Genomic DNA, 19,748 nt, shown 5'->3' with positions numbered 1-19,748 from the left:
CTGTCCTCCCTTCACGTTCTCCACCCTCTTCTGTTTACAAAGACTTTGTTTCCATTTTTTCCTTTTCGTATTTTTTCTTTCCCTTTCTTTCCTTTCCCCTACCCTTCCCATGTCCCCTACAGCTGTAGCGCTTTTCTTCCTATTTCACATTATCAGTTATACAATTTCGATCTTATATACACTTTTAATTTTTCACACCAGAGAAACTATTCGATATTTGCACATGTGTGTCCTATTTATTTCAAAAGAGTATAGCCTCAGTATGGCTCCATTTTCCTATGAATGACTAGTTTCTCATTCTTTGTGGCTGAGTAGTACTCCATTTTATAGAAAAAAAATCATCTTTATCCAGTTTCCAACTGATGGGTAGTTGAGTTGTTTCAAGTTTTAGCTATTACAAACTGTGCTACTATAAACATGGGTCCGCATGTGTTTCTGTGGTATGATTCCTCTAAATCTTTTGGAACGATATCCAGCAGAGGAATGCCTGGGTCAAATGGAACCTCTAATCATAGTTATTTGAGGCATCTCCATATTAATTTCCACAGTGGGTGCACCACTCTGCACTCCCACCAATAGTGGAGAAGGGTTCCTTTCTCCCCACAGTCCTGCCAACATTTGTTTTTGGTTGATTTCTTGATAGAAGCCATTCTTTCTGGGGTGAGTTGGAATCTCAGTGTTTTTACCTGCATGTCATGGATGACCAGTAGTGTTGAACATTTTTTTCATATATTTATTTGCCACTTTTCTTTGTCTGAGAAATGTCTGTTCATTACAGATACACATTTTTGAATTGGGTTTTTATATGTGAGTGGCCTGATGCTTTTGAGTTCTTTATATAGTCTAATATATATAATTTTTTTATATATATATTGTCTATATATAATAGTCCTTCATCTGAGGAGCTGGTAAACATTTTTTTCTACATTGTATGTTGTCCCTTAGCTCTGTTGCTGGTTTCTTTTGCAGTGCAGAAACTTTTTAATAAGATGAGATCCCAGTTGTTGCTTGTGCTAGTTTCCATGCTACTGAGGATTTGTTTATAAAGTCTTTTCCTATGCCACTGTCTTCCAAGAGTTCTGTTTAACTTCTCTTCTAGCAAGTTTAGTGTTGCTGTTTTAATATTTAGATCTTTAATCCACTTGGATTTTAGTTTATTGCATGGTGTAAGATAAGGGTCTTGTTTTAATCTTTGGCAAATTGAAATCCAATTTTTCCAACACCATTTATTAAAGAGGCTATCTTTCCTCCACTGAGAATGGTTGGCTCTTTTGTTAAAGATGAAGTAGCTGAGTATATCTGGAGTTCTTTCTGTATCTTCCAGTCTATTCCACTGATCCTCAGGTCTTTTTCTTTGCTGGTAACATGCGGTTTTTATCACAGTGGCTTTGTAGTATAGTTTCAGGTTGAGGATTGTGATACCCCCTGCCATGTTTGCCTAGAATTGCTTTTGCTATTCTAGGTCTCTTCTGGTTCCAAATGAATTTTTGGATTATTTTCTCTAGTTCTGTGAAATATACTGTTGGAATTTTAATCAGGATAGCAGTTTTGGTAATACGGCCATTTTCGCTATGTTGATTCTTTCTACCCAGGAGCAGGGGATATCTTTCCATTTTCTTATATCCCCTTCGATCTTTTTTTCAGAACACTGTAGTTTTCAGTGTACAGGCTTTGTGCTTCCTTCATTAGATTGATTCCTAGATACTTCACTTTTTGGGATGCTATTGTGAAAGGAATCATTTTCCTAATTTCTTTCGCAGTGAGTCTTTTATTTGTGTACAAAAAGACTATTGAATTTTGAGTGTTGACTTTGTATCCAGCTACTCCGCTGAAAGTTTTAATTAAGACTAGAAGTCTTTCGACAGAGTTTTTTGGGTCTTCTATGTAAACTATCCTGTCATCAGCAAATAATGACAATTTCAACTTCTTCCTTTACTGTCTTTATTGCTTTAATTTGTTTCTCATGTCATATTACTGTAGCTAATGTTTCCAGAAATACATTGAACAAGAGTGGTGATAGATATTCTTGTCTTGTTCCTGATTTTAATGTGAAGGTTTTCAGTTTTGGGCCATTTAATATGATACTGGCTGTTGGCTTTTCACAGATAGCCTTTATCAAGTTGAGATAAAGACCCAACTATTCCAATTTTTTGTCCTTGACTCTGTTAATATAGTATATTACATTTATTGATTTACATGTGTTGAACCATCCTTGCATCCCTGGGATAAATCTGAATTGGTCTGGGTGAATGATCTTTTTGATGACCCTCCTTATTATGTTTGCCATTATCTTTTTGAAGTTTTTTGCATCTATGTTTATTAAGGAGATTGGCCTGTTCTCTTTTTTGGTTGGGTCTTTCAAAGTAATATTTGGAAGTATTGCTTCCCTTTCAATTCCATTGAAAAGTTTAGAGTAGTGGCAGTAATTCTTCTCTGAATGTCTTGTAGAATTCAGCAGTGAATGCATCAGGACCTTGGCTTTTATTAGTTGGTAAACTTTTAATTACGTTTTCAGTTTCACTGATTGTAATTAGGGTGTTTAGAAATTTTTTTTATCTTCATTCAGCTTTGGTAATTCGTAAGTATTAAGAAATCTGTCCCTTTCTTCTATGTTTTCCATTTTATTAGAGTACAGGTTCTCGAAATAGGTATTGATGATCTTGTGGATTTCTGCTGAATCTGTTGTGAGTTCATATTTTTCTTTCCTAATTGCCTGGATGTGAGCCTTTTCTTTCCTTTTTTTTTGACAAGGTTGGCTAAGTGTTTATCAATTTTATTCTTTCGAAAAACCCAATTCAATTCATTGATTTTTTTTTTTTTTTTTTTTTTTTTTTTTTTTTTTTTTTTTTTTTTTTTTTTTTTTTTTGTATCATTCTCTTAGTCTCCATTGCATTGATTTCTTCTCTTATATTTATAATTTCCTCCCTTGTATGAGCTTTGGAGTTTTCTTGATCTTCTTTTTCTAGGAGCCTAAGATTCATCATTAGGTTGTTCATTTGAGCTCGCTCTGTTTTCCTAGTGTGGGCATTCACTGCTATGTATTTGCCACGTAGAACTGCTTTCATTGTGTCCCATAGATTCCTATATGTTGTATGGGGATTGTCATTTATTTGTAAAAACTGACTAATTTCTTCTTTAATTTCCTCTGTGACCCATTGATTATTGAGGAAACTGATGTTTACTTTCCATGAGTTTGTGAAGTTTTTAACGGTTTCTTATGCCATTGGTCTCCAGCTCAGTTGCACTATAAACTGATAATGTACATGGGATAACTTCAGTTCCTTTGCATTTATTTAAACATGTTCTATAAGCTAGTTTGTGATCTGTTTTTGAGAATGTTCCGTGTGCAGCCAGAAAGAATGTGTTTTCTGATTTAGTGGGGTGGAATAGTCTGTAGACATGTATTAAGTCCATTTGTTCAAAAGCTTGGTTCAGTTCTAGTAATTTGTTGTTGACTTTTTTGTCCAGATGATCTGTCTATTTGTGATAGTTGGGTGTTTAGGTCCCCCACTACAATTGTATTAGTGCTTATTTGGATTTTCCTGTCCCTTAATATTTGTGGGCATTATATTTGGTGCATATATATTTATGGTTGTCATCTCTTCTTCTTGGATTGTTCCCTTTACAAGGATATAATGGCTTTTTTTGTCTCTCTTAATCAATTTTGGTTTGAAATTTCCTTTATGTGGGAATAAAATAGCTACCCCTCTTTTCTGGGCTCCTGTTGCTTGGAGAAGTGTTTTGCATCCTTTCACTTTGAGTCTGTGAGTTTCTTTTGAACTTGTATACATTCTTGTATACAACATATTGTTGGACTTTGCTTCTTAATCTATTTTGCCAGTCTATTTCTTTTGATTGGTGAATTGAGGCCATTAATATTGATGGTTATAACTGATATGTATTGACTTACCATTGTCATGTTAATTGTCCTGTTGTTGTTTTCCCCCTCTCCCTTTCCTTTCTTGCCTTGCCTAATGGATTTGCTGCATTGGGCCTCATGGTAATGTGACCTTCATTGTCTTTTTCTAGTATATTGTTTAGAATTGTTTGTAGTGCTGGTTTGGTATTCATGAAGTTTCTCAGGTGTTCTTTTATTTTTCCCCCTTCATTGAGTTTATTGGTATTTTTCCCCCCTCACGTGTTCTTTGTCATGGAAGTATCTTATTTCCCCATCCATTTTAAAAGAGAGTTTTGCAGGATACATCATTCTAGGTTGGATGTTGTTTTCTCTTGCAGCTTGAAATACCTCACTACAGGCTGTCCTTGACCTGAAGGTTTGTGTTGAAAAGTCTGCTGTGATTCTGATGGACTTTCCTGTGCGTTTTGTTTCTTTTCTCTAACTGCTTTCATTATTTTGTTCTTCTGTTGGGTTTCCAGGATCTTGACTACAATATGTCTATGTGTAGATTTTTTTTTTTTATCGTGTGTAATTGGAGTCCTATATGTTTCAATTATCTGTATGTCAAATTCTTCCCCTGTTTGGTAAGTTTTCTGTCATTAATTCTTTGAACAATTTTTTAAAGTCATTTATACTTTCTCCTGATGTTTCATGGATTCCTATTAGTCATGTTATTCTTCTTTGCATCATCTAGCAGTTGTTGGGTCGATTTCTCAAGAACCCTTACTGTTTTTAAGAGATCCCTCCTTTCGTGGTCACTGACTGCAATCCTATCTTCTATATCTGAAATGCTATTATCACATTTCTTCATTCTGCTGAGAATGCTTTCTGTAGATTGTTTCTGTTCTAGAGTCTCTAATCATGTCTTTCATTGTGCTCACCGTCTCTGTAGTTATCTGGGAAATTATTTCTGTTTTGAATTTTTCTAGAGCCTCATTGATCTGTTTTATTACTTCCTGTGCTGAGTTCAGGGTGTCCTGGTGGTTGTCAAGATTTTCCACCTTGTTTTCCCTAGAGTTTGCCGTTGATAACTGGAAGTCTGTAATTGTGCCTTGCTTAAGCATTTCTCATTTTTATTTTTGTTGGGCTGTTGTTGGTTTAATTCCTGGGTTAGTACTTTGATCTTCCTGATAGAGTTGCTCTTTAGGCTTTGTGTCTAATGACTCACAGACACTCTCATTTTCATAATATCAGAAAGCACAACTCATTAAATCAATCACAACCCTTTTTAGCCCAGTTGATACAATCAGTAGTGCAATAGCATCAACCACAGCTTCGAAACTGACCATTTGTGGTAGTTATCAATCTGTCACCTTTAACCATATGAATTAAATAAAAAATCAAGGATGAGCTGAAAATATGTTTATAGTGAATAAACTCTTTAATATTAGCAACTTTGCCCTTTAGGATGGGGACGTAGAAGGAGTTGGGAGGAGAGGAATGGATAGTTAAAAGAATAGGAGAAGGTTTCAGGTGAAGCCAGAGTACACACGATGATCACACAAACTATAGGAAACTGTTGAAGACCAGAGGGAAAAACAGAGTGCAAGAACAAAGACAGTAATAGAACAACTTTAATGCAATAGGGAAGCTGTAAATTTTATTCACTTTCCTTTGAAACTAATGACAATCAAGTGAAGGAAAAAGTAGAAAAGAGAAGAAATCTGAATTAGGGCATGAACAGGAACAAAAAGGAAGATGAAGAATACATGGGGGAACAAGAGACTGAGTGGGATAAAGAAGAAAGAAAAAAGCAAGAATATACTGAGTGGGAAAAAATAAAATTTTAAAAGTTAAAAGTAAAAATAGAGGAAAAGGAGAAAAATTTGAAGAGCCCCTTTAGGGGTACAACTGCTGTCACAATAGACAATATGGGCAGCAACGTGCAGAACTAAGTCAATTAGGCTCAGCTTGCTGCGACAGACACCTAAGATTCAGGCTGAATTCTGGCTGTAAGGCCCAAGTTGAGCTCCCTGACTACCTGCAGGGTTGAACTCTGCAAGGTTCTACTGTAGGTTCCAGCTGCCCTTCCCCTGAAGATAGAACAAGGTCTTGTGGAAGATGATGATCCCTCTAACTTAGCAACTACGGAGGTCTGATGTGCCTTTATAGTAGTTGTTCACTTCAGTTCTGTCTTTTGGAACTCAGTAAAATGGCCTTTATGACCACCTGTGTCTCTACAGTGTGGATACTGGTACTGGCACAACCAAGAGGCCCAAAAGCAAGAGGGGTGGGAGAGTCGCCTGCATGGCTGGGTGATCCTCACAGGTCTGCTCAGATGAAGACCGAGTGTGCTAGAGGTCAGGGAGCAGTGAATTCCCCTAGCAGTTGTGCAGTCCTCACCAGTCTTTCATCATTTTATTCCTTTTTAAATTTTTTTGAAATTATGTCACTTCTGAGCAATTGATGAAGTCCTTGTTTATTAACAGAATTTCCTGATGTGACATGATTTTTTAATTGGCAAAATGTCTTTTTGCTTTTCTTTCTCCAAAAGTTTTGCCCTGATGTGAATAGGTACAGTTTTGTTCATATTCATCTTGCTTGGAGTTCCTGAAACTCTTTGAGTGCCAGACATTGTGGTGCGCACCTGTAATCCCTGTACTCAGGAGGCTGAAGCAGGAGGATTGCTGTGAGTTTGAGGCCAGCCTGGACTATATTGTCAGTTGAAAGTCATCCACACTACATAGCAATACATACTCAGCTTGAACTACATACTTGGCTTGTTGGCCATTCAGGAATCAGAAAATATTCTTGCGGGGGGGGGGAGCAGTTAAAGCAACCGCAAAGGCCAGATGCTGCCTTGTGTGTATAGTGTGGGTTGTAGGTTTTTCATAGATACAGGATATACGTGAGTTACCTAGCCCACCATTTTCATTGTGGAAGTTCATGACTTAATTTCTTTCCCTGTAGTTTCTTAACTAGAGTAACTCCTCTTGATACAGATTATATAGAATTCATATTTGAACATTTTCTCTTTTAGAATGTTTAATTTATACTAGTTGTGTTTCTTTAATGTTTTCCATATGAAACCAAACCTTGTCTTTAAAAATAAATTGACTGGTCTTAATGGTCCTGACTATCAGGTTGCAAAGAAATTACTCAGATAAAACATAATTATACCTCCTTTATAAAACATTCACTGTTCTCGAGAGATTCTCCATGGTGCAGTGGTTGGTTTCTTGTCTTACCTCATTTTTTTATGAGCTATCTGTTTTATGGTATGAAATATGCAGTCTGCATCCCTGGTAAAGATGTGACCATATTAAAGATGGAGTGGTGGGTTGCTTTCTTGTGTTTCTTACACTTGATCTTAGCTAAAAGGCCACGAAGTGATTTTCTTGTGATTCTTAATGTGCCTGCACCTTACACAGGTGTTCATTAAATCATTTTGATCATAATAATTTTCCCAAGTGCCAGCCACAAAATAATAAAACATTAAGTGTCAAGATGGTTATGAAGTTTGGGAGATATTGAATATAGTCCCATTTTTTACTAAAGTCCTACTCCCATGGGCTGTACTTTAATCCAGGGCAATGTTTTATTTTAGAGTTATCAACCATTATGTATGAAAGATGGCGGGGGGGAATGCACTTGCTTCCTCATAACATACCTAACCTTTACAACGGAAATATCTGATAATTTTACTTGGAAGAAAAGGGTGAAATTTTTCCTCAGAAATACCATTAATAATGGCAGTCTCTTTTGAAAACTTTTCACTGGGTTTGTTACTGTTGGAATTGCCTAATACTTTTAGAGACTACTCCTTGTTTTCTTACTACTTCGAATGACTTTGGCTAAGAATGAAAATTTTAGGATAGGAAATGAAATTTCAAGCTCGGTGTGGTGGCACACCTGTAATCCCAGCACTTGAGAGGTTGAGGCAGGAGGATCGCCACAAGGTTAAGGTCAACCTGGGATGCGTGGTGAGTTAAGCCCTTCCAAAAATGCATAGCAAGTCTTTGTCTTAAAAAAATAAAAAAAGTCTACATTTTGAGGATATACTCCTAAGTGAAATAAATAAGTCACACATATGCAAATACCGAAATGTTTCTGTGGTGTGAAAAACTAAAATAGTACTCGAGATCCTAACGGGACAATTAGCAATGTGAAATAGGAAGAAAAGGACCAAAGGTGTAGGGACAGTGAGAAGGATAGGGAAAGGGGAATAAGGGAAAAGGAAAAAACTATGAGAAAATGTAAAAATGGAATTAAAGTGTTTGAAGGTGGGGAGGGGAGGAGGGGGTGAAGGGAGGGTGGGGACAAGGGGAAAAAATGAGAACCAAGACCTGGCATGTAAAGGTACAAGATCCCAGTAATGAATGTAACTGTATTGACTACCTAGAATGTACCAATAAATTCAATTAAAAAAAACCCCAAAAAAGTCATATTATGTCATAAGCTCCTTAAAAATAAGGTAAAGACTGACATTAGGACAACTCAGAGTATTTTTCTTTTTCAGCTTCCAGCTGATCTTACCAAGATGCATCTCACAGACAGCCCTCATCCACAGGTGACTCATGTGTCTTCCAGTCAATCTGGGTGCAGCATTGCTAGTGACTCTGGAAGCAGCAGTCTATCTGATATCTATCAGGTAATAACCTTGGGAATTTGTATGATGTGCGTACAGCTTTTTACCAGACAGAATCTTCTGTGCCTATGCATTACATGGTCATGTGTCTTTAAATTAGGGTGTGAAATTCAAGCATATGATCTTTGGAAAGCTATCCCTTCACATACTATTTTGAATTTGCAAACCTCATTAAAGCGATAATCTATCTTTTGAGAAGGACTCAGTATAGTTCAGCAGTATGCCTATGGTATTCTCTTTTGCCTAGGTGGATCAGTATAAATATGCGATTCTTGCTTTCATTTAAGAAGGATTCTTGAACTTGGTGTGGTGGCACACACCTATAGTCTGTACACTCTGGGATGCTGAGACAGACACATTGCAAATTTAAGCCCAGCCTGGAAAATATAGTAAGACCCTGTCTCAAAAAAATAACGAAAAATAAAAAAGGGCTGAGGATGTAGCTCAGTTCGAAGGCCCTGGATTCATTCCCCAGGACTACCAAAGGCTGAGGGTGGGGGTGTGAAAGAACTAAACTAAACTTATAAAATGTTGATTTTTATTATAATTGTTTAATTTTCTATACTTAGAAGTTATGATTAAAATTAGAGTTGCTTTTGTATTGTGTTGCCTCTATTGTGGTGTTATAGGAATTAAATAGAAGATAGTATGTTTATGAACTTTTCCATTTTTAAAAACCCAATAGAAACAACCTACTGAGATTTTCAGTGATCTTTGTAATAGAGAGGTCTGGAAAAGCCCATACACTGATAGAAACATCACACAGTTCTGCTGACATTAAACCTGAATTAGGTTCAAACCCGTGAGGTGTTTCACTATCCTGATAAATTTCTTTGATGTCTCAATCAATGTAAGATATCACGGCTGCTTCCTGGGAGTAGTGCTTTATGTTCTGGAGCCCACGGGTTTCTCTTCTCAGAGACTATGAGTATAGAATATGAGATATTTTTGATAAAATAACTGGAGTATACTTGGTATTGAGTCTTGATTTAATCAAGAATTTAGATGCATTGTGTAAGAAACTTAATGCCGGGCATGGTGGCGCATGCCTGTAATCCCAGCACTCGGGAGGCTGAGGCAGGAGGATCGCTGTGAGTTTGAGACCAGCCTGGGCTACATAGTTCCAGGTCAGTCTCAACTACATAATGAGACCCTGTCTCAAAGAACAAAACAAAAAAATAATGTAAACTACATGTTTAATTTTAAATTTTATAGTGGAAACAGAAAAATTAATAAGAATTTCATAAAAGGAAACAGGTAAAAATTAATGTTAGTAGTATATCTCATTAGAACAATATAACCATATATTACAATTTCAACATAATATTTTAACACCATGGATAAGTTACTTGGCATTCTTGTTTTGTATACTGTGTTTTCAAAAGTCCATTTAAGCTTACAATATATCTCCGTTCAGACCAACATATTTCATGTGCTCACTAGCCACATGTGTCTAGTGGCTGCCATACACATTATTATAGGTCTGTAGAAATAGCTTCTTACTGTCTGAGAGAAACATTTGAAACTGTGATACTATTGAGATACCCATTTTTAGATACTTTCAGAAAATCAGCCTTCCTCTGTGAATGGAAGCTTGTAGATAGAGGCAAGATGACGGGTCACAACTTACACTTTTTGGTTAATGAGTGGCTTTTCTCACCATAAGTCATTACTGTGGTCATCTACATCTCCCTGACTGTCATTTCATAGTAGATGGAATGAGGAATTTTGAAAAGCTAGGTATGTGGCGCACACCCAGAGCCCCAGAATTTGGTAGGCTGAGGTACAAGTATCCTGAGTTCAAGGCCAGTCTGGGTTATATATTGAGACCCTACCCCCCAAAAAATTTTTTTTTCAAAAAGAAAAATTAAGGTGATGCACTGGCTCTGGAGCCACTTACTGTATTTGTGTAATTTTTGGACTCAGTGCCTTCTGTTCTTCCCCAAAAGATGTATCCTATGGAAGAAATAGGAGTTATATACATAAAAAATCAAAAGTGAGCTCTCTTTTTCCAGGAGAGGAACCCTGAGAAAAACTGACCTTGGATTAATCAAGTCCAAAGCAGTATGTGACGCTTATAGATTTTTCGGGTGAGTGGGAATGTCTGGATCTTGCTAGGAGATACTGTACATAGAGACATGGTGTTGACAAACTTTCGTATGAGTAGTTACCTTTTTGGGGCAAAGAGCAGATCCCTGGATAGTTGTGAAAGAACGGATAAGAAGATCTGGTAAAGGTTGATATTCAGGGTCTGTTGTAAAGGCTAATGCTTTACCATGAACTAGAGGATGGGCTGTGTGCAGCTGGTATCTTTCACAGATGCTAGAGAAGCCTCTGAAGCCCTGCACTTGTACCAGCACTCTACAATTCATTCTGCCTTATAAGATTCATTTTAAGATTGGACAAGCTGTAAATAGGTGATATATTTGCAAGCCTGCTTGATCCATGGAGTCCCAAGAAGATAATTTCACACTCAGGAAATGGGGAGTTGTATTTGGCTCTCCACTTAATGTCATCTCATTCCCAGAGAAGTTATCTCAATTGTCCTTGCTAGATTATTAATTACATACGTGTGTTTCATAATGATTGATGTATAATTTACTTACAATAGAATTTTACACTCCCTCCTTTAGGGGTAGTCTACCTCAAGACATGGAACATTTCCATCACCTCGGGAAGTACCCCATCCCTCTTCATAGTCAGTCCATCCACCTCTCAACTGCCAATCTGTTTTCTGTCCTTACAGTTTTGCATTTTCCAGAAGGTCATATAAGCAAAATCATACATTTTTTTAAAAGATGATGCAACTCAACATGTGAATGTGTAATTAATTAATGTGAATGTGTAATTAATTAATTTAGGGAAATTGAACAGGTAAAAGTAATAGAAGTATTGAAGTTTGTAAAACCAAAATAGGATTGCAGAAACTTAAAAACATGATAATGCTAAAGTCAAAATGCAAAAATGTAAGAAAAATTTTTAAGAGTAATCAAATGAAAGAATATAAAAATTCTCAAACCTTTTTTAGGGTGGGCATGGAGGATTGAACTCAGGGCCTCACGCTTGCTAGGCAGGCGGCAGCACCACTGAGCTAATCCCACAGCCTCAAATTCTTTTTTTTTTCTTTTTTTTTTTCTCATTGAGTTTATTGGTACATTTTAGGTATACAGTACAGTTACATTTATTATTGGGATCTTGTACCTTTACATCTCAAATTCTTTTTTATGGTTAACTCTGGAGTAATACCCGAAAAGTAGAAACACCATAAAGATTCAAGTAAAAACAAAAAAGCACTGCACTGCTACTAGCATATATTGATATATATTGATCATGTAGGTTTTTATGTTTGTATACGCATACCATCAATCTGAATTCACGATCACTAGTCCACACTGTTACCAGTCTATTTCTTCTGGTGGGAGGTTCATGGGTAGTTTTAATATGTTCATTAAGTGAGCATTATTATTTGTATATTTGACAAATCTTGATGTAAACAACATAGTGTTAAAATGGAAAAAATGTGGGAAAAGGTTAAAGGAATAATTATTAAATGTTAAGAGGAATTAGAACAGAATCAAAATAATAATATACCTTTTAAAATGCACTTTCTAGACCTGCAGGTCATAAAAATCCATGGATAAAGTAAATAATACAGGTGAAAGTGTGTGTGTGTGTGTGTGTGTGTGTTTCCATCAGATCCTTGGGGCTAAAACAAAGGAAAGAAAAATTGAATAATCTCCTTTTACCTCATGCTACCTTTGGAGCACTTACTAAAGCTCTGAATATACCCATTAGGTACAGGTGTACATTGCTAATACAGTTGATTTGTCTGATTATATGAATTTCATCATTGTAGACATTTTAAATGTAAACACATAGCATGTAACAATATAAGAAAAACCTTATGAAACGATGTATTTTTAATTTGGAGAATTGAGGCAAAGAGATAAGAGAAATATAATAGCATTTCTTAGCAAGAAAACTGTTTATACTTTTTTATATAGCCAAGTATGTGGCTCTACTCCTGTTTGCTTTTTCAGAGGTTGTGTAACTTGTGATTAAAAAGTAAAATCTCTTGACTCAATGAAACTTCAGTGTAAGGTATTTACCACCGTCTGGGAGAAAAATGCAAGTAGTAATGGTTCTATCCTGAGTATTTTTCTAATCAGGTTAGCTTAAAAGTTAAAAGTATCCATTAAGATGTTACAGTATTCATGGAGAGAATGCTTTATGCATTCTCAAAGATGACTCAAGAGAATAAATGCTTCCTAGGTTCTGTTTTTTTATTTACCATATTTCAGTCTGTTTTGAGAGCTATATGATTGTGAAATATTGACGCCTGAACAAAAGGATTTCTTTTTTCATTAACTCGTTCTTAAGTACCCGGTGGCACACATTCATCCCCTACCTATTTTTCTTATTTTCTATGTAAGAAATAGGTAAATGTCTTCCTAAAAATCTTTCATTGAAACAGTTTCCTGCTTCACAACTCTAGTGTCAATCTCAAAAGAACTCTGGTATCACATTTCCGCTAGTATGTTCATGTTACCACTGCCAGCCTGGCCCCATCAAATGTTCGCTTACACTTTTTAAACATTTCTGTTAATATTATCTGTGTGCTCATCAAAAATTTCTTTTATCTTTTATTTAATGTATGGGGGGTGGTGATTGAGCTCAGGACCTTTTCACTGAGCTACATGCCCGGCCCTTTTTATTTCTTATTTTGAAATGGTGTCACTAACTTATCCAGAGGGGATTCAGACTTGTGATCTTCTTGCTTCAGCCTCTTGGAATGCTGGAATTACAGGTGTATGCTGCCATGCATGTTACTGTTTTTATTAAGTTTCCACTTGACATATATCACAAAAATACGGTGGCTCTAATTACTCCTCTCTTTAAGAAGCTTCAGTGTGTCACCATTTCTCATTTATAATATTCACTACAAATTCCAAGCCTCATACCTCTTACCACAATCTGAAGGTTAGTTTTATAGTCCACTATTCTAAACATTCTAGATTCTGCTCCATGACAAAGGTACACACTATTCCTTAAACATGTTTACTTTTTTCCTACGTTCTTTTTGTACTTATGTTCCTCTACCTGTAACACCACTTAGATGACATTTTCATTTTTATCTCCCATGTTTCTCCAGTAGGAAGAGAGAGGTCTTCCTTCCTAGAACAGTTATTCTATGGATCATATCACTTACCACTATGCTTTTTGAATAGTGACTTTCAAACTTGACATTTTACATCATGAGAGTAAATTTATGGAGAACAATTTATATATTCCTCTTACATTTCATGCTGAGTCAAGCACAGTATTGGAACTTAAGAAATAATCTGCAGTTTTTGTTTTATTTGAAAGTAAAGATGAATATTGGTTCCAAGGAAAATGCAGAAAGCTAAACTTTCTTATACAGGACAAAGGCACCCTTACTTTGCTTGCCTGTCTGCACTGTTGTGGAGATATATAATGGACCATCCCAGATTGTATAACTGTAGAACGCTAATTTTACAGGATTCTTGCCCTGACAAGGAAAATAAAGAGGTAATGCAAGGGCTAATTGGTTCATGAAAAATATTGAATGAAATACTATAAAGATGAGAACACAGAGGCCAGGGATATGTAGCTCAGTGGCAACTCGCCTAACTGGTGAGCACAAGGTCCTGAATTTGATTCCCAGTACCAGGGGTTAGGGAGGGTGGATACTAAAGAGATATGTTGAACATATACATTTTTATTTAATATTTGACCTAAATTTGAAGATTTGGTTTTTAATTCTTAATTTCACCCTGTGGTGTTTCTTACTGTAGATTCCTGTCTATCTAGATAGCAGACAGGAAAAGGATGTCCTCTGCCAGTTTATTTGGGGAAGGCCAAGTCATCAGAAAGTTGCCTCAGACTGTCTGCCTCACCACATTATATTTTCACATACACAAAAAACATTCACATGACAGGCAAAGAAAAACACAAAAAGTTGTCTCGTTTGTCCTGTCGCGAATATTTTTCCCCTAGACTTATTAGTTCATGTATCATGTTTCTGAGGGTTTGCTGTGTCCAGCTGGTAGTATAAAGTAGTTGAAAGGCCAGAGATAAGTCAACTGCATAGCCTACCTTAATGACTGTGGAGCATAGCTCACTCTTAATATTATCATGCTGATCTCAATGATTCTGTTAAGTTTTACTCCCTCTCTTTACTTCAGTTTGTATTGTTTTTGTTTCCCTTTCTTCAAGTTTACCCATTTTAGAATTTATACTTCCTTCTTGAGTTTTCCCCTTTTTCCTCATGAGATCATTCTTTTCAGTCATGAGATAGGATTGCTCCCATATGACTTATCTTCGTCCATTTAGGTTGTATGATAAAATATCATAGATTGGATAGCTTATGAACAGAACTTTATTTCTCACAGTTTTGGAGGCTGGAAAGTGTGAGATCACTGTGCCAGCAGATTTGGTATCTTGTAAAAGCCCTCATTCTGGTTCATTGATAACACTGTCTAGCTGTGTCCACTTCTGTAAGAGCACTAATCTTCTATTCATGAGGGTTCTCGTGACCTAATTGTGTTCTTCACAGCCTGATCGCTTCCCAAAGGCCCTGTCACCTAATAGCACCTTGAGGGTAGGATTTCAGTTTAAGAGTTTTAAGGAGTCTGGCAGTGTGTTTCATTGATAGAGCACTTGCCTAGCATATCAAAGTCCTGGGTTCAATCCATTGGACCACAAAAAAAAAAACAATAGAAATTTAAGATGACACAGATATCCAGACTGTAGCAGACTGGGAAAAGCCAACTTCTAATATTAAAGATCTCAAGTTAGGTACTTAGACTGTTAACCAGCTATTACTTAAAGCTGTGCAAAAATCAAAGGAAATGTAAATCATGCTCTTACAAAAACTAGACAGAGCTCTCTCATTGGCAGGTATCACAGCATTGACTTAAATTAACAAAAACCAAAAGGATAATTTGTTGAACCACGGGGAAGGCAAAGACAGCTCTAGTCTCAAGGAGACTGGATACTTATACATGTGTCTACCCCTGTTCGTCTTCTCTGATCTTTTGGCTCCCTATGGCTTTCTTTTCTCTCTTTCTCTTTGGGACTGGCTGTCTTGGTGCTCTTGACTGCACATGTGCTCTTTCTTTCTCTGTCCTGCAAGCTGTATTTCTTTTGCTTTGTTACTGTGTATCTTTTTGTCTGTCTCATCTCCATTTCTGTCTCTTGCTCACTATTTTCCCCCTTGCCCCTTCTCAGGGTGTTGGTTCTGTTTTCTCCCACCACACAAAGGCATTTCCATGTGGCTGTAGGCTGTCTGCTCTGACTTGTCTTGTAAGTCAGCAACCAGAGAAGACAAATGCTCCACTTTTAGCTGCAGTTAAAAAAAAACCCAGAGAAAATTTTCTTTGTACCTTTGAGCTACAGACTAGGACTGTTGCCCTCTGGAATCTTGAGTTTAAGAAAGAGAAAAATGACAGTGCCCAAAAGAATATAGAGCCCTTTTTTAATAGAGAAAACTTAACTGCAGAGTAGGATATGAGATGAATACTGTATTTGGATGAAGCTTTCATAGTCTTAACTATTACTCATATTTGAGTGTTTATTTTTTGTTATGGAATTCTTGTATGTTCAATTCATTTTTCTGTAACTTTTTTAACATTCATGTTTTTTGGTTCTGGGATGTAGCTCAGTGGTCCACACCTTCCTGGCAAGCTCAAGGTCCTGAGTTTGATCCCCCGTATCACAGGATAAAGTAAAATAAAATTCATGCTTTTTTATTTATAACATAAATCATTCAGAAATACTGCTTAATAATTAAGGACAATATTATTTTAATTTTTTTCATTATTTTGAGTGACTTTTTAATTCATAATTTTAAAGAATCTGCTAATTCTTTTATAGATCTGACACTAACATGTTTCAGAGTTGTTTAGTTTTATTGTAAAGATTAACCTCAGCTCTTTGTACTGTTAGATACAATAGTAAGGTGGAGAAATGATAGGTATTCTTCGTTCCTTTATGATGGAGGCTTTTTAGCGTTTTTCAGTATTGTGCCCTTTTTCAGAGTTGTTTTTATGTTTTAAAGGGGATGAGGTTTATTTTGGCTCATACAGGCTTCTGTTCTTATTTTTATTTTTTCCCGTTAAGTTTATTGGTATATTTAAAGCAAGCAATAGTTAAATTTATCATTGGGATCGTGTACCTTTACATGGTATGTCTCAGTTCTTATTTTTTCCCGTACCCCTGCCCTCCCCTCACCCCCTTCACCCTTCCCTATTTCCAAAGACTTTGTTTCCATTCTTTCCTTTTTACACATTCTCTCCTTTCCCTTATTTCCTTTCCCCTCCCCTCCCCACTTCCCCTTTAACCATTTTCTCCCTGTTTCACACTTACTTATACCAGAGGAACTATTTGGTATTTATTCACATCAGACTTCTGTTTTTAACTCACATGAATGAATAACTGTCCAACTAGACTATACCTGTCTGGATGAAAAAGTATCTTTTCACTAACTGTCATAGATTGATACTTCTGCATATATTGAATGGGTACTTTAGTCTTGAACTTTATGTTTTGGAAAGCTTTGTGCTTTCAAGAAAAATACAAGTGTTTTGTTGGAAAACAGTTAAAATAGTTAGTGATGTTTGAGTCTCCTGACCAATTTATACTTACTGGCTAAGAGTTATCCCTTAGATACCACACTATGGAAAGGTCAGCCTATTTATCATTTCATTATATTTTTTGTTTTTGCCCTAGAGATTGAACCTGCGGCCTTCTGCATACTAGGCAGCTGCTTTACTCATTGTTTTTTCATTTTGTTTTGTTTGGTACCCAGAATCAAACTCATGACGTTGTGCTTGCCAGGCAGGCATGGCACCACTGAGCTGAATCTCCAACCCTGCTCACTGCATTCTTAATACAGCATACATTGTTGCCTAATCCCTTATAATATTTGCTAAGGGGGGAGTAATTAGGTTAATCCACACTGACCTATTTTAACATAAAATGATAAATGACTGAGATTTCTTTTGGTAGGCTACAGAGAGTGAGGTAGGAGATGTAGATTTAACACGTCTTCCAGAAGGACCTGTTGATTCTGAGGATGAAGAAGAGGAAGAGGAAGAGATTGATCGAACAGATCCATTGCAGGGGCGAGATCTTGTTCGAGAATGTCTTGAAAAAGAACCTGCAGACAAAACAGATGATGACATTGGTAAGAAATATATCTGTACATGTAAGAAAATGTAACTTAATTTAAATAGTTACCTATTGCCACTTAAATTATCCTGAAAGATAATGGATGAAACAACATAGGTTTTTTTATTTTTGTGAGTTGAGAATTTAGGAGCAGTTTAACAGTATACTTCTGGCTTAGCATCTCATATAAGTTTGCAGTCAGAATGTCAAGAGTGGCTGTAGTCACCTCGTCTTCACCAGGCTGAGCTGTGGAGGATCTGTGTCCAATTTGGTGCAAGACTTCATTTCTTTCCTTGTCATGTGGGCTTTCCAAAGCTTGCTTACATGTCCTTACATAATAGTAAAAGACTTCCCCCAGAGCAAATAATCCATGGAGGAGTAAGACAGATGTCCCAGTGTCTTTTATGATTTGGCGTCAGAAGTGACACATCATCACTTCTACCAATCTCTGCCAGTGGTTTGTCATACCAAACAGCCCTGCTTCAGTATGTGAGGCACCTACACAAAGGCTTGACTATCGGGAGACTAGGGTCACTGAGACCCATCATTGTAGGTAGCTGCCAGATTATAAAACAAAAGCTTAGATTGTGTTAGACTGAATTTTTCCTTCATGTCGTAAGATTTTTACAACAGTACAGGAATGTCCAGTGTCTATGCATTCACGTCTTTAAATTTTTCAAAATTTTATTTTTGTTTTCCTAGTTTGAGAAAACATACACATATATCCCTTAATGTTTTTGGTTAAAGCTTTATGCAGATTCCTTTATGTAATTTTTCAGAACTTGTTGCTGTCCTGTGATTGGAAAATTGAATACTAAGGATGTTGATGTTAAAGATTACTTAATGTCTGTTAGTTACTTTCTCATTCCTTAGACAAGATACTCAACACCTACAACCTAAAGGTTTGTAGAGGTTTCAGTTGATAATGGGCTTGCTTAGCAGAGAGCTGCTTATGGTATGGCAGACAGGAAACAGAGATCCAGAGTGAGGAAGCGCCACACCCCAGATCACTGTTAGTTATAAACTAATTAGTGGACAATTCGCGGAGAAGTATCTGTCCCATGATCCAGTCACCTCCCAAAGCCCCACCTATGAGTGCATGACGTTTTGAAGAGATATCTACATAGAAACCATAACAGTGTCAATTATATATTGTATGATTAAAGTTGAGTTGTCTCAGATTATTTAAGAACAGTCATATTGTCCGAATTAGATGATAGGATGACTAATAGTAATCATAACATATCAATAAAGTAATAATAGTACTCGGCATTCTGCCCTTTTTTTTTAAACAGGGTCTCTGTGGTTTAGGCTGGCCTCAAACCTGCTTCATTGGGGTCATTGCTGTGACATTACCTGGCCATGTGGCTTAAGAGCCTTTGGAACTGGCTTGATGGGAAGGGAAAGAGTTAGGAAAGGTTCTGAGATGCTGCTGAAGAAGTAGAGCTAGAACACCATAGGCTCTAATGTATGGGAGATTCTGGTCAGAGCTCAGCAGACCAGAAAACCCATAAAGACCAGGCTCAGGAGGTTTCTCCTGGGAAGGACTGCACTAGCTGCAAGATGATGTTTGTCGCACATTGGCAGAAAGTTTGTCTGCATTTTGTTTGTGTCCAGAGACTTTCCCTGAGATTGAGATTAAGGGTGGACTGATCAATCTGGTAGAAGAAATTTCAAGGCAGTCTAATGTTGAGGTGGTGCCATGGTGATTGTTGGGGGATTTTAGTCAGATTTATGTCAAGAAACAAGAATAAAGAGCCCAGCAGGATGATTTAAAACGTTTTGAGTTTGGCCAGAAAGGAAGCTTCAGTAAAGTTGGGCCTGCAAAAATAGAACAGAGGAAAACTTGGTTGCTGAAAAGATTTAACATTAAAAGGCCAAGAACTTTGGAAAAAGACAATAGAAAGTAAGGCCTGAGGGCATCACAAGAAGCAACAGAACCAGAGGCTTTGCAGCGTCAAAATTACAAAAGTGAGGGCCAGGATTTAGCTCAGTGGTTCTGCCTCCTGCCTTGCCAAGTGCAAGGTCCCAAGTTCAATCCCTGATACAAAAAAAAAAAAAAAAAAAAAA

At 36.8% G+C, this 19,748-nt stretch overlaps 1 protein-coding gene across 12 annotated transcripts in view; it reads left to right on the top strand.

Moving 5' to 3' along the window:
• The window catches only part of Rapgef6 (Rap guanine nucleotide exchange factor 6), a 206,915-nt gene that overhangs the window by 88,448 nt on the left and 98,719 nt on the right, over positions 1-19,748 (top strand). For all 12 annotated transcript variants that reach the window (XM_033761547.1, XM_033761546.1, XM_033761552.1 and 9 more), the window contains 2 exons: positions 8,358-8,489; positions 17,517-17,694. In XM_033761547.1, coding sequence (XP_033617438.1) covers positions 8,358-8,489; positions 17,517-17,694 — 310 coding nt within the window. The remainder of the gene's footprint in view (positions 1-8,357; positions 8,490-17,516; positions 17,695-19,748) is intronic.

Source organism: Fukomys damarensis, unplaced genomic scaffold, assembly GCF_012274545.1.
Source record: "Fukomys damarensis isolate Sample0158 unplaced genomic scaffold, DMR_v1.0_HiC HiC_scaffold_9, whole genome shotgun sequence".
NCBI lineage: Eukaryota > Metazoa > Chordata > Mammalia > Rodentia > Bathyergidae > Fukomys > Fukomys damarensis.
The sequence above is the reverse complement of the archived record's forward strand: the minus strand, read 5'-3'. Positions and strand labels throughout refer to the sequence as shown.